At 46.0% G+C, this 24,476-nt stretch overlaps 1 protein-coding gene across 1 annotated transcript; it reads right to left on the bottom strand.

Moving 5' to 3' along the window:
• Positions 1-434: 434 nt before the first annotated feature.
• Phf24 (PHD finger protein 24) lies at positions 435-23,950 on the bottom strand. Its single transcript, XM_051187601.1, has 8 exons — positions 23,772-23,950; positions 9,502-9,880; positions 5,601-5,786; positions 2,319-2,397; positions 1,811-2,016; positions 1,319-1,479; positions 935-1,030; positions 435-643 (listed from the first exon to the last, which is right to left on the bottom strand). The coding sequence occupies exons 2-8, from the start codon at positions 9,874-9,876 to the stop codon at positions 547-549; spliced, it is 1,200 nt and encodes a 399-aa protein (XP_051043558.1). The 5' UTR covers positions 9,877-9,880; positions 23,772-23,950; the 3' UTR covers positions 435-546.
• Between the last annotated feature and the right edge of the window lie 526 nt (positions 23,951-24,476).

Raw genomic sequence — 24,476 nt, 5'->3', positions numbered from 1 at the left:
GGGCAGGGGCCTCTTGGCATCTCCTGGAGGGGGAGTGAGGCTGACCTGCCCCTTTCTTTCTACTGGAAGTCAGAGCTGGCCAATAGAAAGAGCGAGAGGGACCATCTCATCTACACCAGGGTTTCACAAAGCGATTCTGGTCCTTTTTTCATCAAAAAGAAAAAGAAACAAAACAACAACAACAAAAAACAAACAAACAAACAAAAAAGAACCAGGAGTTTGAAGGCATGGATGTCTAGGCATGTATGTGGCTGTATGTGCTTGTGCACATATGTATGCATGTGGTGGCAGGTAGTTTTACAATGTGAGGGCAGGAGGTGGTCCAGTAGCAGGTGATGCCACAGCTCTCGGGGCTTCTCAGTATGGCAAGACACATACTCTATTTTGAGGGGAACGGTGGCTTCAGTGCCATAAAACTTAATGACAAATTAAGGTGCTGGCAATGCCCCATTCCTGTGAGTCTCAGTGCCAGAGATTGGTTAAGGACAGACAAGGGAGAGGAGGGAGGGGATGCCACGCCCCAGCACTGAGCTTCTCTGCCCCACACTATCCTGGGGGTTTCAGGTGAATCGCCCCACTGTTAGGACGAGCGGCCAAGATGTAGATGACGTTCTCTCTTAGGAAGGTGGGCCAGTCCACATATCTGCAGAGGGAGAGAACAGGTTTGCTAGGCTGAGTGCAGAGCCTGAAGGTCCACAAGCCCCAATCCCAGAGGCAGGCTGCCCTGAGCTAGATGAAACTCAGGGACGCTTGCCTCGTGACTAGCATGGTTAGGGTGCGGCTATGAAACAAAGCTAGGAGATCAGCTGTCTGGGGTCAAATGTATCTAGGGTCAAATCTTCTATTTTGGGGGTGGAAGTGGTAACGCCTTCTTTTATTTATAAGGGGTGTTGTGGCAGTGGAGGCTATATACAGCCAAAGAGGGTCACCTTACCTGGACTCCTGCTCTGTGGACAATGGGACCTTGTCTTCACTCCTGCTACTGCTGCCGGCTGGGCTGCTGTCTGCTATGGGACCCACATGGCTGATGCTGCCAGTCACCAGAACATACAACCGTATGTTAGGAGCAGAACAACAAGAGGCCCTGACCCATCCCTCCCAAACTCCGGGGAAACTATGGACCCAGACATGGGGCACAGTCTAGGACAAGGGCTGCCCTACACAGTCAGTAGGGTCGCGGTCCTCGACCTAGTTCACAGGGGGATCTGCTGCCCACAGGAGGAGAAAGAAGTACACACTATATACACCAGGACCTCCGGACGGACGGAAAAAGGAAGAGGAGGAGGGCTAAGAGGGGCGGGGCTGGTGAGGGGCGGACCTGACGCTGCAAGAAGGCGCCTCTGCAAGGCGTTTACTGAACCAAGAGTGCCGGGCCTGATGGCACTCTGCCTCACTGATGGTGTTCCCGCTGCCCCGTGCCAGGAAGGTGGCTCGGGCTCGTTCCCTCTCCTTGACGGTGAGAAGCCTCAGTAGAGAGTTCTGGGGAAGAAGAGATAAGGTCTTGGAGGTGAAAATGTCTTGAAAACTACAGAGAATTGCGGTTCCATGACCTAAACTTTGCTGCCCCCCGCCCCTTGAACGTTCCCAGAGCTTTTCGATTGCCTGACATTTTTAGGGGAGTCCAGTGAAAACAAACCTTCTTCGGTAGTCTCATCGGCTCTGGACACTGGTCACGCATCACTGGACGGCCTGGAACCCTTTCCTGATGCATGCCTTCGTTTAGACCATTCCCAGTGCTCCCCTAATGTGCCCCGCATGCACCTGAGGCCTCTGTCACTACCCGCGAACATTCATTACCGCTGCTCCTCACCTGGGGACGCAGCTGCTGCAGCAGTAGGAGAGATTCATGGGACAAGAAGTCCGACCATTCTACGTGGCCTCGACGTTCAGGGTCCAAGGCTGCAAACTGGCGAGCTGCCTGCTCCTCTTGCTCATCACTCAGGGCCCTGTTGCTATCCCCTCGCTTTGCTGCTTGGTGGCGGTAGCGCACGAAGTCCTCCAGTGTCAGGGAGCAATCTGTGGGAGGCATCCTTACTGGCTATGCCCACCTTCCCTCAGCCTTGGACAAGTTCACTCACCTCCAAGGCACCCTCAGTGTCCCCCACAATCCCGGTTCTTGGGGAGTCATGCCTCAATAGGCAGGAGGGCTCAGGGGAGTGGTGGAAGCGGCGGCCTCTGAAGGCCACAACGGAGGGAACAAGGACTCATTCATACCTACTCCCCAAATCCTGAACACTCTTTTCACCCTCTGTTTATCCCAGAAAGGGTGAAAGGGAATGTAGCTGCCCCTCCTTCTCAGCAGCCCCTGCCGGTCTTACCAGGGATGACTTTACACCGTTGAAAGGTCTCCATGAGGCTGTACATCTCCTCCTCTGTAAGCAGCAGGTTAAGGTTGTCCTGAGAGAAAGTAAAAGAGGAGTTAGTGGCCACATAGGCCAGTGACAAATGAGAAGCCTGGGGTGAAGAGGGATGGAATCAGCTGGTCCCAGCCCCCTCTCACACAGTCAAGGAGACTAAGACCCCAGAGAGGGGGAAGGTTTGTTCTGAGTTGTCCAGTTGTCTGAACTTGGGAACCCAGATACTGATTCTGGCTGACTCCTTTAGTAAAATACTGTTTTTTTTTTTTTTTTTGAGTCAGGGTTTCTCTGTGTAGCTTTGTAGGCCAGGCTGGCCTCAAACTCACAGAGATCTGCCTGCCTCTGCCTCCTGAGTGCTGGGATTAAAGGTGTGTGCCATCACCACCTGGCAAAATACCAGCTTTCTAGTTACCCCATGAGCAAACCCAGGGATGTTACAGAAATATCTCACAAAGCTGTTCCTAGGTGTAAAGAGACCCTGAGTACTGGTGCTGTCAATCCTGGCCTCATCCATCAGGCACTTAGTATGTGTATTTACTTTATAAGCATTGGCTGTGCTTAGAGCACATTTTAGTCATAAAAAAAAAAAAAACCCTGCTTCTAGTGGGCTGCACAGCTTTAAGTGGTTCTCAGATGGTTTTGAAATGTTCCTAAACAAAATGAATGAATTTTTATGGTGTCACAGAAGTTTTAACCACCAGGAAGCAGTGAGCCCTTATTCTGGTAGCATTATTATGCAGTCTTTAAACTGTTGAGTTTAAGTCCTTTGTAGGGTGGTGGTGGTGTAGCTTTCAATCCCAGCATTCAGGAGGCAGAGGCAGGCAGATCTCTGTGAATGTGAGGCCATCCTGGTCTACAGAGCAAGTTTCAGGACAGCTATGCAAAGGAACCCTGTCTTGAAAAAACAAACAAATAAATAATCAGTAAATAAAACTTAAAAAGGATTTAGAGGAAAAAATTCTTTGTAATAGTTGGTTAACCTTTCTCCTAAAATATCAGCTGAGAGCAGATGCAGACATCTCACAAGTACTCATCTATGAGTTCCGCAAAGAATTCCATGACTCTTTCAGTAGACACCTATTGAGCATCCGGTATGTGCTGGGCACAGTGGTATGTCATAACACTGTAGTATTTGGTATTTGGTGTGGCTGCTGCATGTGAGTGTGAAGGCAGCACAAGGCCCTTACCTTAGGCCTTTATTCCAAGGGCAGTGGGTAGACACAGAAGGATGGCTGTCACCGTCAGATCTCTGACTGCCGTAGGGAAATGGATTAAAGGGGCCAAATCTGCTGGTTGGAGAGCAGTTAGGTGGCTATCGCCATGGTACAGGCAAGAAAACCAGTGCTTAAACCCAGACATGGAAACAGGGAGGGGGGAAGAGGTGACAGATGTCAGCAGCCAGTCAACAGAACCTGGTGACCTACGGGCTGAGGGATGAGGGCCAGGGAAGAGCAGGGACGGGGAACTGGAAAATGACTTTACTCTTCAGGGATAAGGAATGGAGAAAGAGCAGGTTGAGGCAGAAAGATGAGTTCACTTGGGGCATTCTGAGCATTCTGGTGAAACATCAAGATGGAGACCCCTCCCCCCACAGGAGATTTAAGTCTGGACACAGATATGGGAATCATTAATGTTTAGATAGTGGGTTATAGGATGGAGTCACTCAAAGACAGCAAATGCCGTGAGAAAGACAATAGAATCCTGAGGAATACAGCACCTAGAACGGAAACAAACCAAGGAAGTTGAGAAAGAACCATCAAAGAAGACGGGAAAAGGCCGCGAGTACTGGTTGCCAAGCAAATAGTGTGGCATTAACAGTGGTAATATACGTGTGGTGGGATTTTATTATTTGTGAGCATTTTCCTTAGTTTTCATATATTGTATAAAATATAGAAAATAAATGCCAAGAGAAAGATAAGGAAATAAGGAAGGGCTAAACACTTTATTCAGAAAAGCTGACTAAGAAGACACCCAAGAAGAGGTCACTGGACTTGACAATTAGGAAATTATTGATGACCTCAGTACAAGCCAATTCAGCAAGGTGCTGACTGCAGAGGTCAGGCTTGAGGGGCGGAAGTCAGGAGATAGTGAGCTGTTGTTCTAAGAAGTACCATTGTGGATGGAGGGAAAAGAAAGGGATGAACTTGGAGGAAGTCTTTGTAAAAAGACATTGAGATGGTATTGGTGATGGCAGGACCCTCGCAGAGCTGGGAGAAAGCAGAGCATTCCCAAGAGAGAGCAAAGAGATGTACTAACCCAGGCCCATGCTAGCAGCACCCTGGCAATCAGGGTTGCCATAAGTGAAAAGGCTGGATGGAGCTGGTGGCAGTGTGTACGTGTGTGTGTGTGTGTGTGGGGGCAAAGGACGGCGAGGACAGTAGAGCAGGGTTTCTGTGGTGTATTCTGGAGGGGAGGTATTCGGTAGCTGGAAGTAACTTCCAAACTTGACTTCCAGCTGCAGGGGGAGAGTCAGAAAGTAGCCCATGCCTGGGGGCTACTCTTTATACTCAATCACAGGGTAGTGTATACTAATCTGCTCCTTATACTCAATCACAGGGTAGTGTAGATATCTGCAGGACAGCACAGCAGGAGGCAAAGGCTGGGATTCTACTCAGGCATGGTGATAAGTGGCTATGAATCTGGCTTTCAGTGGAAACCTCAGATTCTTTCTGCCATTAAGAGCTGGGAGGCATTTATATATAGTTGCAGAGTTCTGAATCAATACAGCTTTGCTATTTAATTCACATAATGATCACTTCAGCGATGAGAACAAAAGCTCCTACCAGGCAGCAGGTCAAGTGAGGACATCAAGACAAAGCATTTTCCTGTGACAGAATCTACCTCTGCTGGGAGCACTGTTCAGGACACCCGGTTGGCTCTTCAGGTGAGTACAAGGAGTGGCAACTATAGACTTTCAGAGAATCCAGCACTGCCCTCTGCAGAATTACTTTTCATTGGTTAGGTCTTTTCTTTCCATGACTCTTAGCTGAGGCTGGTTTTGCTCCCTCTGGAACACACCTGGCAAGGTCTGGTGGGTTACAACTGGGCCTATTTGCTACTGGCATATTGTTTTTTAAGTGCCATATAATGCATTTCATAGCAAAGAACTGATTATCCAGTTCTAGGACCCTTGCTTGCACTATTAGGAAACTCCACAAGTCACTGCTTAGAAATAGTAATTTTTAAGACTGGGCCTCTGGAAAGAACGCCAGGTTTTCCTGCTGTCTCACAGTCCAGACTCACACAGTAGTAGCAGCTCCAGCCCGTTTCTGTATGGGCCATCTCTGTCACCTCCACTGCACTGTCTCCTTGGAGGTAACCCATGCGCCGCAGGCAACCGTCGTGGAAAACCCTGGTGCAGACTCTGCATGGGAAGAGGCTCTCAGCGGTCCAGACTTCGCAGATATCACACATCTCATCATTGACAACCTGGCAGGAATGAATAGGATTTGAATGTACAGATAGTGAGGAGATCTTTTGTTTCCACAGAAAATGAAGAGCTTTGGATTCTTTCAAGACTATCATGGTTTGATCAAGCAAGACCCCCTGAAACAGTGTCCCAGGTGATCCAACAGCTGGGACAAGGCAGCCTTGAAGACCACTACAGCCAGGATTTCTCTGTCTTCTTAGGATCCTCAAAACAGCGCCCCCTACCAGCAGGAAGCAGTTTAGAAAGAATGACGCCCAAATTCCCAAATATTGTTTATAAATGTTTGTTTTCACTTGTATGGGGTTGGTTATAAATGGTTAATAATCACAACCAAACTCTTTAAAGGTAAAAGGGGTATTATGGTATAGATATGATTATTTTGTTTTAAAATGGATTTTCATTTATTGATACAATTTAAGGTCAATTTTGTGATATGTATATTTCTCCTCTTGTTTAGGTATTGTGTTTATATAGCTCATTTATAAATGTAATGTATAATTTGACACAGATTATAGATATTTACCTATGATATTCAAAATTTAGAGATGTATTTGAGATGAATAGGCTTTCTTCAAACCTTTCAAAGACCTACAGAATATGGCATTTAAAATGGTTTAGGGTTTTTCTTGACAGTGAGTCATAACTGCTCCTGGCAACACCACCTGTATCAGAAAGGAAGATGGACACTGAAGAAACTCCTTATGGAGTTTACTTCCAATATGGCAAGACTAGCCATTTGGGCAAGATACTGCTCATGTCTGGACTTTTTAACTTTATGCAATATAAACTGGACATGCAGGACCCACAGAAAAGTGATTGCTGAAACAAGATGTACATTGCTACAGAGTTCCTATTTCATGGAAGAGTCTGCCAGACAGTCTGCAGGACACAGAGAAAAGTGACTGACAAACTGCCAATACAGGGGGATAGTTTAAAGTTTCCTGCTTTGCTGAGGAGTCCGCCAGACACACTATGGTCAATGGGCTGAAGATGGAACATTACAAGAACTTTGGATGACTGATCAGGGTAGTTTTCTCTGTCATTTCTAGAGTTTATATATTATCCTTCTGTGGTCTTTGAAGGAGTTGAAGACAGATAGTTATGGTTATAGTTTTCCTTAGTCAGGATTAAAGATAAGTTACATGTAAGACTTTAGATTCACAAAGATAGGATAATGAAATAATTTCTTTAAATCTTGCTAAATGTTAATGGACTGAACATTGTTAACTGTGGTTCTTATTTGATAACTGTTTTGTTATATATTTTGCTATGTTAAGGTTAAAACCCTTCTTTTTATTTTAGACAGAAAAGAGGAGATGATGGGTGTTACAAGTAAGATTTTCCTGCTGGTCTGGTCCCACCACCACGCCAGCCCCAATTAACACACCGAGACTCTGTATTTGTTATAATGCTGTTGGCCAGTTACTTGTTTCTTATTGGCTACCTCTCTCTTAAATAACCCATTTCTGTTAATCTAAGTGTTTCCACATGGTCTCATCTTACTGTGGTGTACCAACGTGATGTACTTACTGGGTGTACCAACGTTGCTGTGAGACCTTGGGTGACTGTCCAGGTAGCCTGCTGTTTCTCTCCTCGCTGCACCTTTTGGAAGTTGCCCATCCACACTTCCTGTCTACCCTAGTATCGTTATTTTCCTTCTAAGGTCTTGATGAGGTTGAAGATTAAACTATCACAACTATTATTCTCTCTTCCTAGTTAGATATATTAGGTACTAGACTTAAGTTTTCCAGCTTAGGTCAACTCTATTGTATACTCCGCTATGCCTTCACCCTAGGACTAGATATGTAGGTTGTTTTGTTCTTGATTTTCCTTTTCTTAGAGCACACTTGTTATTTACTGTTTTGTATATAGTTTTGTATCAAGACTAAATCTTTTCTTTAGACTAAAAGGGTCAGTGTAGTAGGATATTGACTTTGTCTCCTTCTGTGGCACTGACCACGCCCATTGGGGGTGGAGCCAGGGGCGGAAGTGACCTGTGGAATTATGTCTGAGGAGGAGTGAGGGAATGCTGTCTTGCTTGCAGCACAGGGACAGGAGGACTTCCGGAGGCATCCTTGGGACCAGGAACCTGCTGGTGTTCACCTGTCTATGTTGTGAATTATTTCTCCCTGAATAAACATCTTTTCAGCCTAATTGTCCATCCAGATCCTTATTAAACATCAATAGATGGGAGATGTCATTCTGTAAATATGTTTCTCTTATTGGTTAATGAATAAAGCCCTGTTGGTCAATAGGAAAGCAAGATAGGTGGGACTAAGAGACAGGAGAATTCAGGGAGAGGTAGTGAGATTCAACACGTAGGACCAAGAGAGCAGAACTCCGGACCCTCTCTCGGTAAGATAAGACCACATGGAAATACTTAGATTAATAGAAATGAGTTAATATTTAAGACAGAGCTAGCCAATAAGTAATGGTAGTAATAGGCCAATAGCATTATATCTACTACAGCGTCTCTGTGTGTTATTTGGGGCTGGTGCGGCTCTGGGACCAGGCTGGCAGGAAAACCTCATAACAAAATGGCGCCCTACGTGGGGTCCAGTGCAGGGGGAATGGGCAGGAGATGAGTAGTGGTGAGTGCAGTCTCAGGGCCGCTGCGGAGATAAAGGAGTTGTAGGGCAGACACAAACTCAGCTTGTGAGGTGTGTCTGCCTGGTTAGGCAAGGGACCTTGCCTGTTCCGGGATGCTGGGGGAAGGGAGTGGCATGTGTTGCCTGGGTGAAACCCAGGTCCTGTGAAAATCCAGGTCCCAGTTCTGACACCAGATATTGAGGTTTAATAAGGATTAGGAGAAACAAATAGGCAAATAGATGTTTATTTAGAGAGAAATAACTTACAAGATAGATGAACACCAGCAGGTTCCTGGACCCAAGGATGCCTCTGGATGCTCTCCTGTCCCTGTGCTACAAGCAAGAGAGTGCTCCCGGGGCCCCTCCTCAGACCAAGTTCCCCCAGGTAACATCTGCCTCTGTCTCCATCCCCAAAGGGCGTGGTCAGTACCACAGGTGCGGACAAAGGGAATATCTCACTACAGAGATTCTATACCTGCTACATGGGACTGGGTCTCTCAGGAGCCACCACCAAGGTGTGAGAGTGTTCTTGGTGGACAAGAACCAGGAAGCTCTTCTAGCTGCTTAGGGCTCTGTTACTGTTTCTGAACAGAGATAAAATTAGCATTTCATGGGGGAATATATGTGTGATTGTCCCAAGCATTACTTGATATTTAACATCTCCAACTGTCTTGATACTATATACCAGAAGAAATCCCCAGCTATTGTATCTTACCCCATTTCTCCCTTCTCAGTTTCCCAAATGTCCCTGCAAGGGTTAGTTCCCTCTGTGGTTGAGAATCCATAGATGATGGGTTAGTGCAAGATCTGTCATGCTGCCATTCCTTCCCACACAAGAGTCCAAGTCTTTCACTATGACTAATTCAAGCTATACCTAGTATTTTATTCATATGACATATTGTTTCCTTTGTGGTACTGGGGTTAGAACACAGGGACTTGAGCATGCAAGGCAAGCACTCTACACTGAGACACATCTAAGCCTGTCATGTGGGGAAAGGACTGTTCTGAACCCAACTTCATCTTCTGGCTCTGAGTCTCATCTCAACCACATCCACATTTCTCTGTCCTGTTCCTTGATCCTTATAAAGTCTAAGACAGGGGAATCCTTCCTTAACAGAACACTTACAGGCTCCCGGGGATCCAAGCAGATATCTGGAGGTTTGTCATCATCCAGCTTCCTGGTCGGTCGGATGAAGGCAGGGGGTGTGAATCGACTGGTCCTGTCAAACTCCTCAGGTTCAACTCCACGCCCATCTCGGAGCCGCTCCCAGGCTGCACGATTGATACTGCTCTCTTCCTGGACCACGGGGGCACTCTCTGCTTCTTTTTCTTCCTGTACTTCCTGAACAGAGCCCTCCACAGTGCCGCGGCGGGACCCTGGTAGCTCACCCCCACGTCTAAGGGAAGGCCTGTCCCGTAGCCCATCCTTGAAGGCTGACACAGCCAAGCTCACCTTCTGCACCTGCTCTACTGTCTGCCGCTTGGACATCAACACCCCCATGGCTCTGTGGAGAAAACCAGTTTTATCTGTTTACAGAAAAGGCAGGTACTATTAAATAGTGTAGCAAGGCATATGGCAAAGAGCACATGCTAAGAAGTCAGAAGACCCTGCTTGGTTCTGCTCCTGACTGGCTGTGTGATTTCAGTTTCCCCATCTGAGGAATGAGGATTATCTGTTCAACACACTTCCCAGGGCTACCATAAGGATTACACATGAAAATGAACTTAGGTGGGGGATATAGTTCCACAGTAGAGAGCTTTGTACTGCATGCTTAAGGCCCTGGGTTTGACCTCAGCAAAATGTGTACGTCTCTGTGCGTGCATACACATAGTCTCTCTCTCTCTCTCTCTCTCTCTCTCTCTCTCTCTCTCTCTCTCATACACACACACACACCACATACAAAAAAAAAAAAAGCAGTGCTTAATTAAGTAGAGTACTATACACATGTGGTAACTGTCAGCCTTGTTACTGGAGAGCTGGTCTAGCACAGGGGCATCAGGGTGTCTGCTACTTTGAGGTGGTTGGGACTCCAGTTTTTTCCTCTTCCCTAAAAGGAGACTTAACACATTTCAGATTTTCTAATTGAAAGAAAGCACCTCCAGTAAGTGCCGTGCACAGTTCACCCAGGGTCTATCCTTCTCAAGTGCTGTCTAATTTTCAAGCTAGAGTGAATGAATTTCTATTTTTAGAAGACTCCAGAATCAGGCAGCCAGGAAACTCTGTCAGCTCCATGTATGTGGTCAAGGTTACTTACACCCTTCGGCTCTCTCTTGTGGGACTCTCTCTTACAGGCAATGGGTCTACTCAAGCTCTATGGTAGGTGCCTTTTGCTCTTCTAAGATATTAATGACATGTTCACATTTTCACAATTGCTTTTATATCCTTCAATAAAGTCTATAACTTTTCAAAAGTTAAAAGGAATATTATCCTGCTGGGTGATGATGCTGCACACCTTAAATCCCAGCACTCAGGAGGCAGAGGCAGGTGGATCTCTGTGAGTTCCAGACCAGCCTGGTCTACAGGAGCTAGTTCCAGGGCAGCCTCCAAAGATACACAGGGAAACCCTGTCTCGAAAAACAAAACAAAACAAACAAGCAAAAGGAATATTATCCCTGTCCTTCTCTGCAGGACCTAATACAGCACAGGAAAGTAAGGACACGGCACACTGCAAAGCTGGTCTACTCCTTCTTACTCTGAAGAGCCTCATTGGAAGATGGCTGAGCAATGTTTTCTCAAAGCAGAGCAACAGTCCACTTGAACCTTGCCCCCAACACACTTTAATCAAGGCTTATTGAACAGTACCATGTTCAAGGCACTGATCACTGACAGGAAATGGAGATGGATAGCATCACACCACTCAAGATATTAAGCATCAGACTCCAAAGAAGCAACCAGAACTCCAGGGTTACTTGAAGAAGGCTGAGACTGGAGGCAAAGATGTTACCTATCCACACAATGCAAAATCCTTCTCGCACACAGAAGTGCTGACATACACTAAATACAGATGAGCCTTGAAAGGAAATATTCACGTGATCCCATTTATGTGTAATGATCAGTAAATCTAGAGAAATAAAATAGATTGGTGCTTCCCTAAGTCTGTGGAGAGTTTGTGGGTGGATGTGGTTGCTAATGGGTATGGCCTTATTTAGGGGGCAACAAAAACAAAGATGTTGGAGCACGATGATGATTGCATAACTGTGCACATGCTAAAAATAATTTAGTGCTACACTTTAATTAAGTAAATTTTATGGTAAGTATTATATAGCAATCTGGCTATTTTTAAGGATTAAAAAAATGTGTGAGACCACACTATCAGCGGACCCTAGGGAATGTGTGAGAAGTTACCTTCAGTTTATTTGGGGTAAAGGTAGCAGTGGGTAAAAGGCAAGGTAGAGACAATTAGAAGACTACTATACCAGCCTGGGCCAGAGGATGAGGGCTTAAACTGCAGTAAGGGCAGGTGTGACACTGAGTGCATTTGTCGCCATGGAAATAGATTTAGGGATTTTAGGAATAAACTGGTAACTAATTGGCTGAAGGACAAAATGGTAGATGGCAGTTTTAAATAGACTAGAGGAACAGAAGTAGCAGCCAAGGAGTTGGAAATGAGTTAGAGGAAGAGTCACTGGAGTCTGTGCATGAAGGGTTAAGGGACCCTGGGACGTGGGGACATCGACAGTGGCTCCAGAGCTTTCAAGGGCTTCCCACGGCTTTTAGGACTCGATTCCTCATGTCTGTGCTTCTATCTGTGCTTTGGACTATCTGTTAAAACTGGTGTTTGGAGCATATATTCTTAGGCATTAAGAATATTCATGTTCTTTTATAAGCCAATGACCTCATGAGTGTTGTCAGAGTTAAGGAGTGTAGAGGAGAGTGTATGTTAAAGTTAAACTATGGGGTTCTAGATGGGCCTATGACCCCAACACTGCCCAGATGCCTCATGGGCAATAGCTGTGCTCTATGTTAGGTAGGAAGGCAAATCCCTGAGATACACCAAGAGGAGGAACGCTAAATTGACACACAGCACTTCCCTGCTATTTTTCTTTGTAAAAAGATTTCTTTCTTTTTATTTTATGTGTATGTCTGAAAGTATGTCTGTGTACTATATATGCATTGCCCGAAGAGACCAGGAGCGGGCGTCATATATCCTCTGGAACTGGAGTTACAATCAGTTGTCAGCCACCATAAGCTAGAAATGAAACCCTGTCCTCTGGAAGAGCAGGCAGTGTTGGTCTCCAGTTCCACTTATCTTCCTGTAAAGTATTTGACTCTGCCTGATGGCTGAGTACAATTCCATTGTGTATAAATGCCACATGTCATTCCCATTCATCTGTGGGTGGGCATCCAATAACTTGACTACTGTGAAGAGTGCCACAATAAACATGAGTGTGGCTGGGCATGGGGGTGCACACTTTTAATCCTGGGGCTCAGGAGGCAGAGGCTGCCTAGCTCTGTGAGTTTGAGGACAGTCTGGTCTACACAGTAGCTCCAGACCAGTCAAGTCTAATAGTGAGACTCTGTCTGATATGGGATAATGCTCTTCTTGTTCACTGTAAAGATTTGTTACTTGTATTGGTTTAATAAAATGCTGATTGGCCAGTAGCCAGGCAGGAAGTATAGTGGGGCTACCAGACTAGGAGAATTCTGGGAAGAGGAAGGCAGAGAGTGAGTCACCTGCCAGACACAGAGGAAGCAAGATGAGAATGCCTCACTGAGAAAAGGTACCGATTACGTGGCTACACATAGATAAGAATTATGGGTTAATTTAAGTTGTAAGAGCTAGTTAGTAATAAGACTGATCAATAGGCCAAACAGTTTATAATTAATATAAGCCTCTGTGTGTTTATTTGGGACATGGCTGCAGGATGGGACAGAATAGAAACTTCCATCTACACCCTGTCAACAAATAAATAACAAAAAATGTTGCACAGATATCTCATGTTTTGTTTGTTTGTTTAGAAATAGAGTCTCTGTGTGGCTCAGGCTTGTATGAAACTCACTCTTCAGGGCTGGCCTGGATGTTGGGGTCCTCCTACTATAGCTTCCTGAGGGCTGGTATTACAGGCACATTTCCCTATGCTTGGCTTAGTTATCTTTGGTGTATTTTGATTTTAGGTCCTTTCAGGTATATAACCCAGGAGTGGACCATATGGCAGCCTTCCTTACTTTCCTTTTTTTCTTTTTTTTGGAACCTCTGTGCTTATTTCTATAGAGACTGGACTAATAACTCAGTATTTATGCCAGAATTGTTGTTGTTGTTTTTCATGGGGACAGCTATTCTGACTGTGGTGAGGTCAATCTCAATGCATTTTAGATTTGTATTTTCCTGGTAACAAAGCATGGTGAGCAGTTCTTTTATGTGTTTATTTTCTATATAAATGTCTTTTGAGACATTTCATTCAATTCATTCTTTATTTATGTATTTGATGCAGGGTTTCTCTGCATAACAACTTTGGCTATTATGGAAGTTGCTTTGTAGTCCAGGCTGGCCTTAAACTCACAGAGATCCACCGGCCTCTGCCTCCCAAGTGCTGGGATTAAAGGCGTGCACCACCACTGCTAGGCACAATGTTTTTTTAATTGAAGAATTCTGCTTCTTTTTCTTTGGCAGTGCTGGGATTGAGCCCAGGGCTTTGTGCATGTTACTTAGGCACTCTATCCCGCTCTTCCTTTAGTGATGGGAGATGTCATTCTGTAAATATGTTTCTCTTATTGGTTAATGAATAAAACCCTGTTGGCCAATAGGAAAGCAAGATAGGCGGGGTTAGGAGACAAAGAGGATTCTGGGAGATATAGTAGAGAGGAGTTAAGATGTAGGACATGAGAGAAGAGGTCCAGACCCCTTCTCCAGTAAGATAAGACAACGTGGAAACACTTAGATGAATAGAAATGGGTTAATATTTAAGACAGAGCTAGCCAATAAGAAATGCTAGTAACAGGCCAACAGCATTATATCTAATGCAGCGTCTCTGTGTGTTATTTGGGGTTGATGTGCCTATGGGACCAGGCTGGCGGGAAGCTGCTCATAACACTTTTAATTTAAGATGGTCATGTATAAACACAAGGAATGTAAGGAAAACTCTGCTTTTGACAGGTGTGACTTCTAACAGTGTGGGGATGGGAGGTCTACTAGTGACAGACTGGCCAAAGGACACCTACTCTGTAATGGACAAGGCAAGCTGTGAAAGACTACAGTTGGCTTTGAAGAAAAAGAGGGAGCCACGAGCCAAGTAATGTAGGTGGATTGGAAAAGCTGGAAAGGGTAGGAAAGCCAGTGTACCCTTGGAGCCTCCAGAGATCTATGCTCCCTTGTGGATAGATACCTTAATGTTAGTCTAATGAGACTGTGCTCAATTACTGGCTTCAAAAATTGTAAAGAGAATGGATTTGTATTTTTTTAAAGATTTATTTATTATGTACATAATATTCTGCCTGCATGTATGCCTGCATGGCAGAAGAGGGCACAAGATCTCATTACAGATGGTGTGAGCCACCATGTGGTTGCTGGGATTGAACTCAAGACCTCTGGAAGAGCAGCCAGTATTCTTAACCTCTGAGCCATCTCTCCAACCCCTGGATTTGTATTTTTAAAGGGGAAATGATGATGGAGAAATGGAGAAAAGGAAGAAGAAAAGGAGGGAGTAAGAGAGAATGAAAGGAGAAAAAACTGTATTCCACACAACAGACTGATTCTTTTAAAACCACAGTTTTAAACAACATTTACTAATGTTCCCCTGCCCCTTTTGTTGAGCAAGGTCTTTATATGACCTGAGACTCCATGCTGACTCCTGAGTCAGACTAAAGGTGTATACTACCATGCCCTTCTAGCTATTAAAACATTTAAAAAACAATGATAAGAGGGGAGAAATAATTTCAATAAGAAACTACAAAATAATAGACAAACTATTAAAAAATTGATTTAATTATTTTAAACACAAAGATAAGACAATGGTTCCCAAATAGTGAATTAGCTAGATTCTGGGGGCAGAGAAAGTCTATGTCAAAAACTCCAGGAGATAATGCATAGCAAGTATAACATACACTCATATATGTAGCAAATAGTAAAAGCCATCCCTCCCCCCAGTGTAACACATTGCAAAACACAGAGCTTGGTTGTATACATGTGGCCCCTGGGCTATAGGGAAAGCACCTGCTCTCCAACAGACTGGAGGAGCCTGTTTCTTAGAAGTCATGTCCGAAGATTAAAGAGCAGCAATGAGACGTCTATGTTTATTAGAGGGCATGGGCTGAAACACAGGTGGAAACATTTATTTGGGGATTCAGAACATACTAAACTCACTTGAGAGAAGCAGTATATACATCTGGCTTTTTGGCTTTCTCTGATGATATAACAAAGGATACTGAACAAGCTCTGCCATTAGGAGCATCACTGTACATGTGAGTGACTCATCAACAGTGTATTAGTGTCTGGACCACAGAGACGTCCCAACACTGCAGCTCTGCTTTCGCCGACTGTTCCCTGTTAGGAAGCCACTTTCTCTCTGTGAAGCTACCAGGATAGCTCAGGTGTAATGAAGCCATGCAATAGTTGGGGAACTTATTTGTGGGGGGAACTTTTATGAAGACAGAAGCTTACACACTCTATGAAAATAGTCAAATATAAAAAGTAAATAACATAATACTCTTTGCCATAGTTTCTTTGAACACAACTATTCTCATTTGCTTCAGATGGTTCATTTAACAGGAAGCCATTAAGATCCAAACAGGACCTCAAGCCATTTTTTTTTTGTCATCATTTTGGAATGACATGGCTATGATTTGATTATAAACTGTGAGGACACAACAGAATTAAGCCTTAAGATTATGGCTAAATCTCTTAATGCTTAATGAAGAGGACTACAAAAGACACCTTGATTGAAAGCGACTGTGCTGAAAGAGCTGAGACTGCACCTGTGGTGTTTGGGGGAATTAACACAATCAGCTCTAATTCCTGGAGAAACAAGTGGCACTGATTAGTGGTGGGTATAAGAACGCCCGGTGAGAAAGCCTGATCTCTCCTGTGCGGGAAGAAAGTCCTAGGAAGAAGAGCAACTTAAAAGGAAGTGAAAGATTTCACAAATCATTCTTAATGACTGATTCTTTGGCTGGTGGGTGGGGTCTTCTTTTTCTTCTTCTTCTCTAACAAGAATGAAAAGGGGATGAGAAGAGTTGTCTCAGGAATGATGTGACTTTCAAGGTTTTGTGGCATATAAGAAGGAAAACCCCTAGAGGTCGGAGCAGCTGGTGGGAGGTAACAGTGTGGTTAAGTACGGCTATCTGACTGTGTGAACAGGAGGAAGGGAAAATGGCAAAGATCAGAATCTTTTTTTCAGTGAGAGAAGGCTGTTTGCAGAACGAGTACGTGGGCAGCTTAGAATGTGTGTGCAAGACACACCCAGTGTTGCAGAGCACCTGCTTAGAATGCAATGGGATTATTTATAAGGGCAGAGCAGTGGGAGTAGAGAGGGTTTGCACCACAGCAGGAGCTGGTAAAGAAATAGGGAAGGCGAAGGCAGCAAGGGAACCTCTCTTCCCAGGCACTCTCTATAAAGATTTGTGGCTATGGAGAGGCTGAGGGGCAACCCTCCCGATTGGCAGGAGTTTCCTTATTCAGTATGCTACTGTAAAGTACATTTACTCACTTGAGCCCGATCCTTTGTACAGGAATGAATGCTGTTTGGAAGGCTCAAGAGCAATTAAAAGGAATTTTCTGGAGGTTATGAGGACTTTCCTAGGCAGGGACAGGCAAAGAAGCAGGCCCATGGATGTTTGAAAATTGAGGAGGTGGCATATATCTGTAATCCCAGCATTTGAGAGGCTGAGACAGGAGGCCCATTGTGAGTTTGAGGATATCCTGGTCTACAGAGGGACAGAAAGGAGGAGATGGATGGATGGATGATAAATGGATGATAGCTATTTAGATAGATAGATGGATGATAGATGAATAAGAGAGGGGGGTTTGAGCTTGTGGAGAAAGAAATGAAAACAAAGGGTAGAAAAATCTACATGGCTCCCACCGCCTTTCATAAAACATGAATGTTGCAGAGTTAACTGGGCAAAATGGTGTCATCTTCCTTCCTTCCTTCCTTCCTTCTTCCCTTCCTTCCTTCCTTCCTTCCTTTCTTCCTTCCTTCCTGGTTTTTCAAGACAGAGTTTGTGTAACAGCTCTGGCTATCTGGGAACTCCTTTTGCAGACCAGGTTAGCCTCAAACTCACAGAGAGCCACCTGCCTCTGCCTCCCCAGTGCAGGAATTAAAGTGTGCACCATCCCCTGGTTCCAGAATCCTTTCTTTTTACCACTGTTGGCCAGACACTTGGCTTGCTTATGCAGGCCTATAATCCCAGTTGCTCAGAATTCTGAGGCAGAGAAATCACAAGTTCAAAGTCAGCTTGGGCTGTGAAGTGAATTCAAGGCTAGCCTGGGCAACTTAGCAAAACTCAGTCTCAAAAACTGAAGAGGGCTGGGATGTGGCTCAGTGGTAGAGAACTTGTCCGACGCCTGGGTTCCTACATTTAATTCCCAGAACTAAGAACTGATAAACAAAGGCAAATCTGGCCCAAACTTTGATCAGAACACGTCTCTGGAACTCAGTCCTAGGAACTACAGTCAGAGCATCACATCATGTCAGTGCTGCCCCCTCAGAGGTGGATCTGGAATGGTGAGTCAGGGCTCTGTGGTAAGAACACCTACCACACAGCAACTACGAGTGATTTCCTGGCCACAAAGGGCAGTATCTGCTACTATCTGTCTACAAATGAGAGGGATGAAATTTTGGAATTTAGCCAGTGTTCACAACCACAATAATAAGACAAGAGAAACCACCATTTCCAAGTCTATGGTACTTATTCTGTGTCCTATTGACTATAGCTTGGCCCACAGGAGGTTTGCTAGGGCATAAGAGGCTTGAGAATGCCTCTCCTTGGTCCTGGGTTTGAGCCGGAGAACTTGAGCGGAAGCAGCACTGTGCGTGCCCCCATAGAATTTTAACCAGTTGATTTGTTCCTGGAAGCATGTATCTGAAGGACTGGCCAAGAACCTCAGGAAGCTGCACACTTAACACAAAAGGGTAGAGTTACAAAAGTACAGAAAACCACCGTAGGGCAGTGGTTCTCAACTAACGCTGCAACCCTTTAATTCAGCAGTGACCCCAGCCACACAACTGTTTCGTTGCTATTTCATAACTGTAATTTTGTGACTGTTAGGAATCATAGTGAAAATATCTGACATGCAGGATATCTGACCTGCAACCCCTGTGAAAGGGTGGCACAAACCCCTATGAGGACTTGGCCCACAGGTTGAGAACTGCAGACGTAGAGAGTACAGCAGATCCTGAGCTCACCACACGTATCAGCATCAACCCGAAGAACTTAAGCAAAAGCTATCACGAAGAATTCCCTTACCCTGTGTAGGTCTTTGGGGCAACCCAAGCCCCAAGCGGTCTAGTTGTTCTCTGCCTGTTGCTTTAGGAATCCAGTCTCTCAATTCAGTATCCTTGGAGTCCGTTTGTAGTTGTCCGTCGCCTTGCAGTAACCTACCGACTGGTTTCAGTTCTCATGTCTGTAGACCTTAAGGTCTCCCTCCCTTCCATCCACTTCTGCTTATTTGGGAAGACACAGTCACCCAAACTGTGGATTTTCAGGACTTTCTAAGAAGCAGACAGGCTAAAGGCTGAGTAAAACTGTCTTCCTGGCCTCAGCTCAAGGCAACGAGGCAGGAGGGACATCCTGCTGCTGCTTAATATTTACTGAAAGCTCACAAAGCTTTAATATACACGGGAACAAAATGATGGCATGATCTTTAGCCTCTGGGGGATTGGGCTGTCTTCATTAAAAGCTACAGCTCTGACTTCCCACAGAAGCAGAGCAACAGTTAAGGAACATCATCACATCGGCAGTGATTGGCTGCTGGGATTGCACTCAGCAAGTGAATTTTTCCAGCAAGATGGAGAGGCACTCCCTGTTTTCTGCTCTTAGAGCACAGATTCAGCTCTACTTATGCAGTTATTACACTTTAATCATTACCATTCACTTGCTTATTGAGTCTATAAACGCGCACGCGCGCGCGTGTGTGTGTGTGTGTGTGTGTGTGTGCAGCCTACTATGTGTTAGGCACAATCAAGTGCTAATAGCTGTTGGTAGGATGAGCAAATGGGATCTCAGCCTGTGAGGATGTAGAGAGTATGTGCATGTGTAGGGGGCATACGTGTAGGATTAAAAAAAAAAGGTGTTGCTGGAGCTAAATTTTGAAGATGAGTGGGAGTTAACCCAGTGGATGAGAAAAAAAAAAAAAAAAAGCATTCCAGGAAGAGGTAAAAACACATGCCAAGCATGGAGCTATATGGGGACTCCATCATGACTTAGAGCTATGAAGCCAGCTTGGGTGCTGGATAGAAATAGGCAAGGAAATCTGTATTCACATATGAATTAGCATCAGCTCAAAGAAATGGTTTGATGTAGTATGCTTAAAATATTTGTTTAAAAGAGAATATTCATTTGAATTCAGGGAAGGGGGAGAGTGAGGGAGGGAGCTGGGCCAGGATGATGAGAGGCAGTCCTAATAAACCCCAGGGCTGAGCAGTGAGTGCACCATGTGACCTTTTCTTCCAAGCTTTGCAACATGAAGCACTTTCCCTCAACTTAAGATCTGGCAGGTAGCAATTGTAGTAATCACTGGGGCCTTGTCTATGGGAGACATAAGTTTAAAAGCAAACACAAACAAGAAAAAGAGGATGAGCCATTAATCCACTTAATGTTCCAGTGAGAAGACCATAGTTAACAGAAAATGTTTTCAAAATCAAACAGAAATCATAAAGGCCTTGGAACTTGTAATATGCTATCCAAATATATGATTAGCATAGGAAGACAAGAGCACGTGTGACCAGTTCCCTCAAAACAAAAGGCATGGTGTGTGTGTGTGTGTGTGTGTGTGTGTGTGTGTGTGTGTGTGTTTGGAATGTGGCTGCTTGTAGAAACACATCTGAGCAGTTAGTGACACCTGGGAAAATGACATACTCTATACTGACTGCCATACATAGCCCGTATTTTCCCTAATACTTTTCCTGCACTTTATATTATTAGTAAACAAGTGAAGGAATGCAGACTGATCCTATGCAAACTCCTCAAGGACAAGACGTTTCCTATTTATACAGCATAGGGATGGCAAGTCAGCAGCACTTAGGAGGTGTGCAGACCTCTGAGGGAAGGTGGCTGGAAGGTGGGTGGAGACTTGAGAGATGCTATAATGAAACCAACAATCATGTCTCCAGGTGGACTCTGAAGGCTCAAGCTTCTTGGTCCAAAGTTGATAGAGCAAGTCCAATCAGAACTTAGTCATTAAGATCGAAGGATTGAGTAGATAATGATGTTTCCATCAGATATGAATAAGTAAATTTAGGGAACGAAGATGCATTGCTAGAGAGGCACGTGGGACTGAAAGGTAATGGATACTATAGCTGAAGAGATGGCATACATATGAGCCACTTAGGAACAGGTGTACTGGGAGAAAACAAGGAGTATGGGAAATGGACGTGGGGAGGTTTTATTATCCATGTTCCAAGAAAAGGAAGCACTTAGAAAATACATGGGTAATTCTGGGAAAAAAAAAGCAGTTAGAATGTGGTCAGAGAAGTCAAGGCTGAGACATCAACACCAATTTGTGTTTACTCAGGCAGGAAAGGGGCATTCTCCTTTATTTTCCTTTGAGGCATTTTTGAGAAGATTAAGACTGCCTGGTGACACCCGTCATACACATTCTGACTCAGGATGTGCTTAGGCACTATTCTGACAAGTTTTGAAATGTAATGTTTACTCAATACTAGACATCAGGAGATGGTACTGAGAATCCAAGAATTGGGGAGCACAAGGTTACCAGGGAGTGTGATGCTCAAAGCCCTTGAAAAGATCAGTTTAGTAACAACAACAATAATATAATAACAACACTTCAACAAGAAATATCTGAGAGCCTTTTGTGCCAGCACTCAGGAGGCAGAGGCAGGTGGATTTCTAAGTTTGAGGCCAGCCTGGTCTACAGAGCAAGTTCCAGGCCAGCCAGGGCTACACAGAGAAACCTTGTCTTGAAAAACAAAACAAAAACAAACAAACAAAGAACTATCTGAATTAGGACAAACTCACCATATTTGCAGGCTTGGTCTCAGTTTTCTCTTAAAATATGTGTTTATTGTGGAAGTTGAACTAATGAGAGGGGTTTAAGCTGAAAGGGAATTATAAATAACTTTATAACAGAGAGATGCCAACCAACATGAACCTCTACTGAAATTTGTTTGTTGAGCAATGCATGAGGTACCACAACCATTACTTCCTTAAAGGGGCCAAGTCCTTAAGGAAAAGAAAGCCCAGCTAACAACTGGTAAATTAGATTATGTGGTTTCCTCACTAGCTTGGTCTCTCTTCTCACTATGTAACTTCAGAAGCCCAGAGAAGCCTTCTTTCTTTTCTTTTTCTTTATCATCGTTTGTTTTTAAGACAGGACTCAGAACTTGCTATGTAGCTCAGGCTGGCCTTGAACTTGAGATTCTCCTGCCTCTAACTCCCAAGTGTCAGGATAATAGGCGTATGTTACCACAACCAGTGCAGAAAAAAACCATTTTTTCTTGCTTGTTTATTTGGTTTTGGTTTTCCAAGACAGTTTTCCTTATAGCCCAGGCAGGCATTCAATTTGTGGCAATCCCCCTGCCTCAGTCTCAAAGTAGGTATGTATGTTTTCAAAGGAAACCAGGACCAAGGCTGATGGACCTTTGCTCTGATCTGGCATTTCTTGCTGGAGCCCAGCTCTGGGAGGCTAGCTTTATTAAAGGAGGATGCTACTAGGTTTGGCTGTGCAGGATGACCAAGAGGAACTGGAACATTCCAGAATGGTTCTGAGGTAAATTCCGTTGCTTGGCCCTGGCACCACTCCACTTTTGGATAAGAAGCCAGAATCTATCTTTGGGCCCAAAGTTAAACCCTTAGGGCTCAGCTGCAATGATAGTGTTGAGGGGTGAGACCAGGACCATTGCTACATCAGGTTCCAGCTTTCTCTCCCAGACTGCAGATTACCAACATGCCTTTCTTGGCTCTCTCTTTGCCACTCTCCTGGTTCTCTCATACACCACTGTTCGGCAAAGTGTCCTGAGTGGTATTTATGGATCAGTGTCCACTGGTGCACATAAAGGGCCACAAGGGAAGTGTGGATGATGCTCAGAAGTGACAGTGTCTCCCCTTCTTTGCCCCCAAGATCCTGCAAGGGGGAGGAGGGCCCTAGGAGACTCCTGACAATCTGGGGATTCACTGGGTAGCTGCTCCCTTGGTCCCAAGTTCAGTTACACTGTCCTCATCTGTTTAAGCGTTGCATTTGCTGAGCGGATGGATGCAGCTGCAAAGCTCCATGCTTGGCACTTCAACACAACTTAGTGACAGACATCCACTCTTCTGCCCTTTTTTGATACTTTTCTCTGAGTTAAATTTGAAGAACAGACTTCACCATTCTAACATTTGTGATCTTGAGCAATGTGCTAAGCCTGTGTCACAAATATCTAATGTTTAAATGGGGTAATTTTATGAAGCTGTTGTTAAGTATTACATAAGATGTTTAAACACTTAGCACAGTGCCTGGCACAGGGGTGCTCAAAAATCCTCTCCTTTCCCTTATCCCTTCCTCCAGAAACTTGGTCTTACTGCCCTGGATAGTCAAGCTCAAGAGCTTGAGTTTCCTCTCTTTGATTTGGAGGCCTCCCTGGTCCTGGTACCTCTTGGGCCCTGTGCTCTTAGAAGCAGTTTCCATCTCCCCTAAAGTCCAGCTTGAAGCCAATCGGTCTATCGTACAGAAGAGAAATTCTAATGGGGGCAGGGTGGGAATTGGAATGAACAAAGACCACAGCCCCATAGAGTGCCCACTCCTTTCCACTACATTGAGGGGTACAAGTGAGCCCCATAGGAGGTCAGTACCAAAGTCCTTGGAGCTATGATGCCACAAATGGACCCAATTTTTCCAGGCAAGGGTTCCTTCTGGGCATCTCTGGGGCATAGGCTGAGATCACCTGGCATTCACCAAGACCACCGGGAAGGTCCTTGGGGTTCCCAGATGGTCTCCCTTGGAGCCAAGTCCAGAGACTACCTTGATGCCACTCTAGTTACACAGAAGGCCTCCCTGGGGGCCTGGGGAGGATGCCCTCCACACTAGGGCTGTGCAAGGCGGAAAGTGCCGGACGCCCTGGGCGGCTCCCTTCACGCAGCCCCACGGACTCCCTCAGGGGTAGAGGCGGCGATCACTGGGGTGCATCCATTTGCACCCTGGGGGCGGCTCCCACACCAGTATCCAAGTCCGGGAGGACTGTCCGGGACCTCAGACCCGCCCCTCAGGGTGACGGCCGGGTCCCACCGCCCCCGCCCTCGCTTACCGGGACAGTCCGCGTGCGGGACGCGGGTCCGAGGCCGGCGGACTCTAATGCCGCGGGCCCGCGCTGCCCACGGCCGCTCCGGAGCCGACGTGCTGGGCCGAGCACCGGGAGCGGGCGGCGCGGGCGGCGCGACAGGCTGAGGCGGCGGCGCGCGCACCCGGAGCACGCCCACCCGCTGCGCGTGCACCCGCGCCAGGCGCCCTCGGCCGGCCCGTGGGCGCGCGCCGCCCCACCCTCCCGAGCCTCAGGCGCGGGACGCGCTGCTCCGCTGGTCGCGGGCGTGGCGCGCGGTGGGAGCAGGGGCGCGCGGCGGCGGTCGCGGTGCCAGGGGGCGCCCGCACGAGCAGCCGGCACTGCGGCGCGGGGACTGCGCCAGCCCGGCCACCCGCGCGACAAGGTCAGCGCGCCCCGGAGCTGGCTCGGGTCTGCGCTGCAGGGGCTGTGGCGACGCTCCCACCGGCCGTCACCCAGGGCAAAGGGGGGTACGTGTGGATGCTGCCAACAGCACCTGCTCGGGCTGGGAAAAACTCACCCATCTGGCCATGTCAGCGCACCGCCCAGGTCTCCAGGCGCACCGTGGGGCACTTACCCTCAGGTAGCCACTGGGATCAGTAGTAGCCAGAGGAACCTTCACAAAGACCTTGGCTGTTCCAACTCGCTCGGTGTGCTTGGTTGGAGGCTATTGGTCCTCCATCTCTAGCAGCA

This window comes from Phodopus roborovskii, unplaced genomic scaffold (genome assembly GCF_943737965.1).
Source record: "Phodopus roborovskii unplaced genomic scaffold, PHOROB, whole genome shotgun sequence".
Lineage (NCBI taxonomy): Eukaryota > Metazoa > Chordata > Mammalia > Rodentia > Cricetidae > Phodopus > Phodopus roborovskii.
This window is presented reverse-complemented; position numbering and strand designations above follow the sequence as displayed.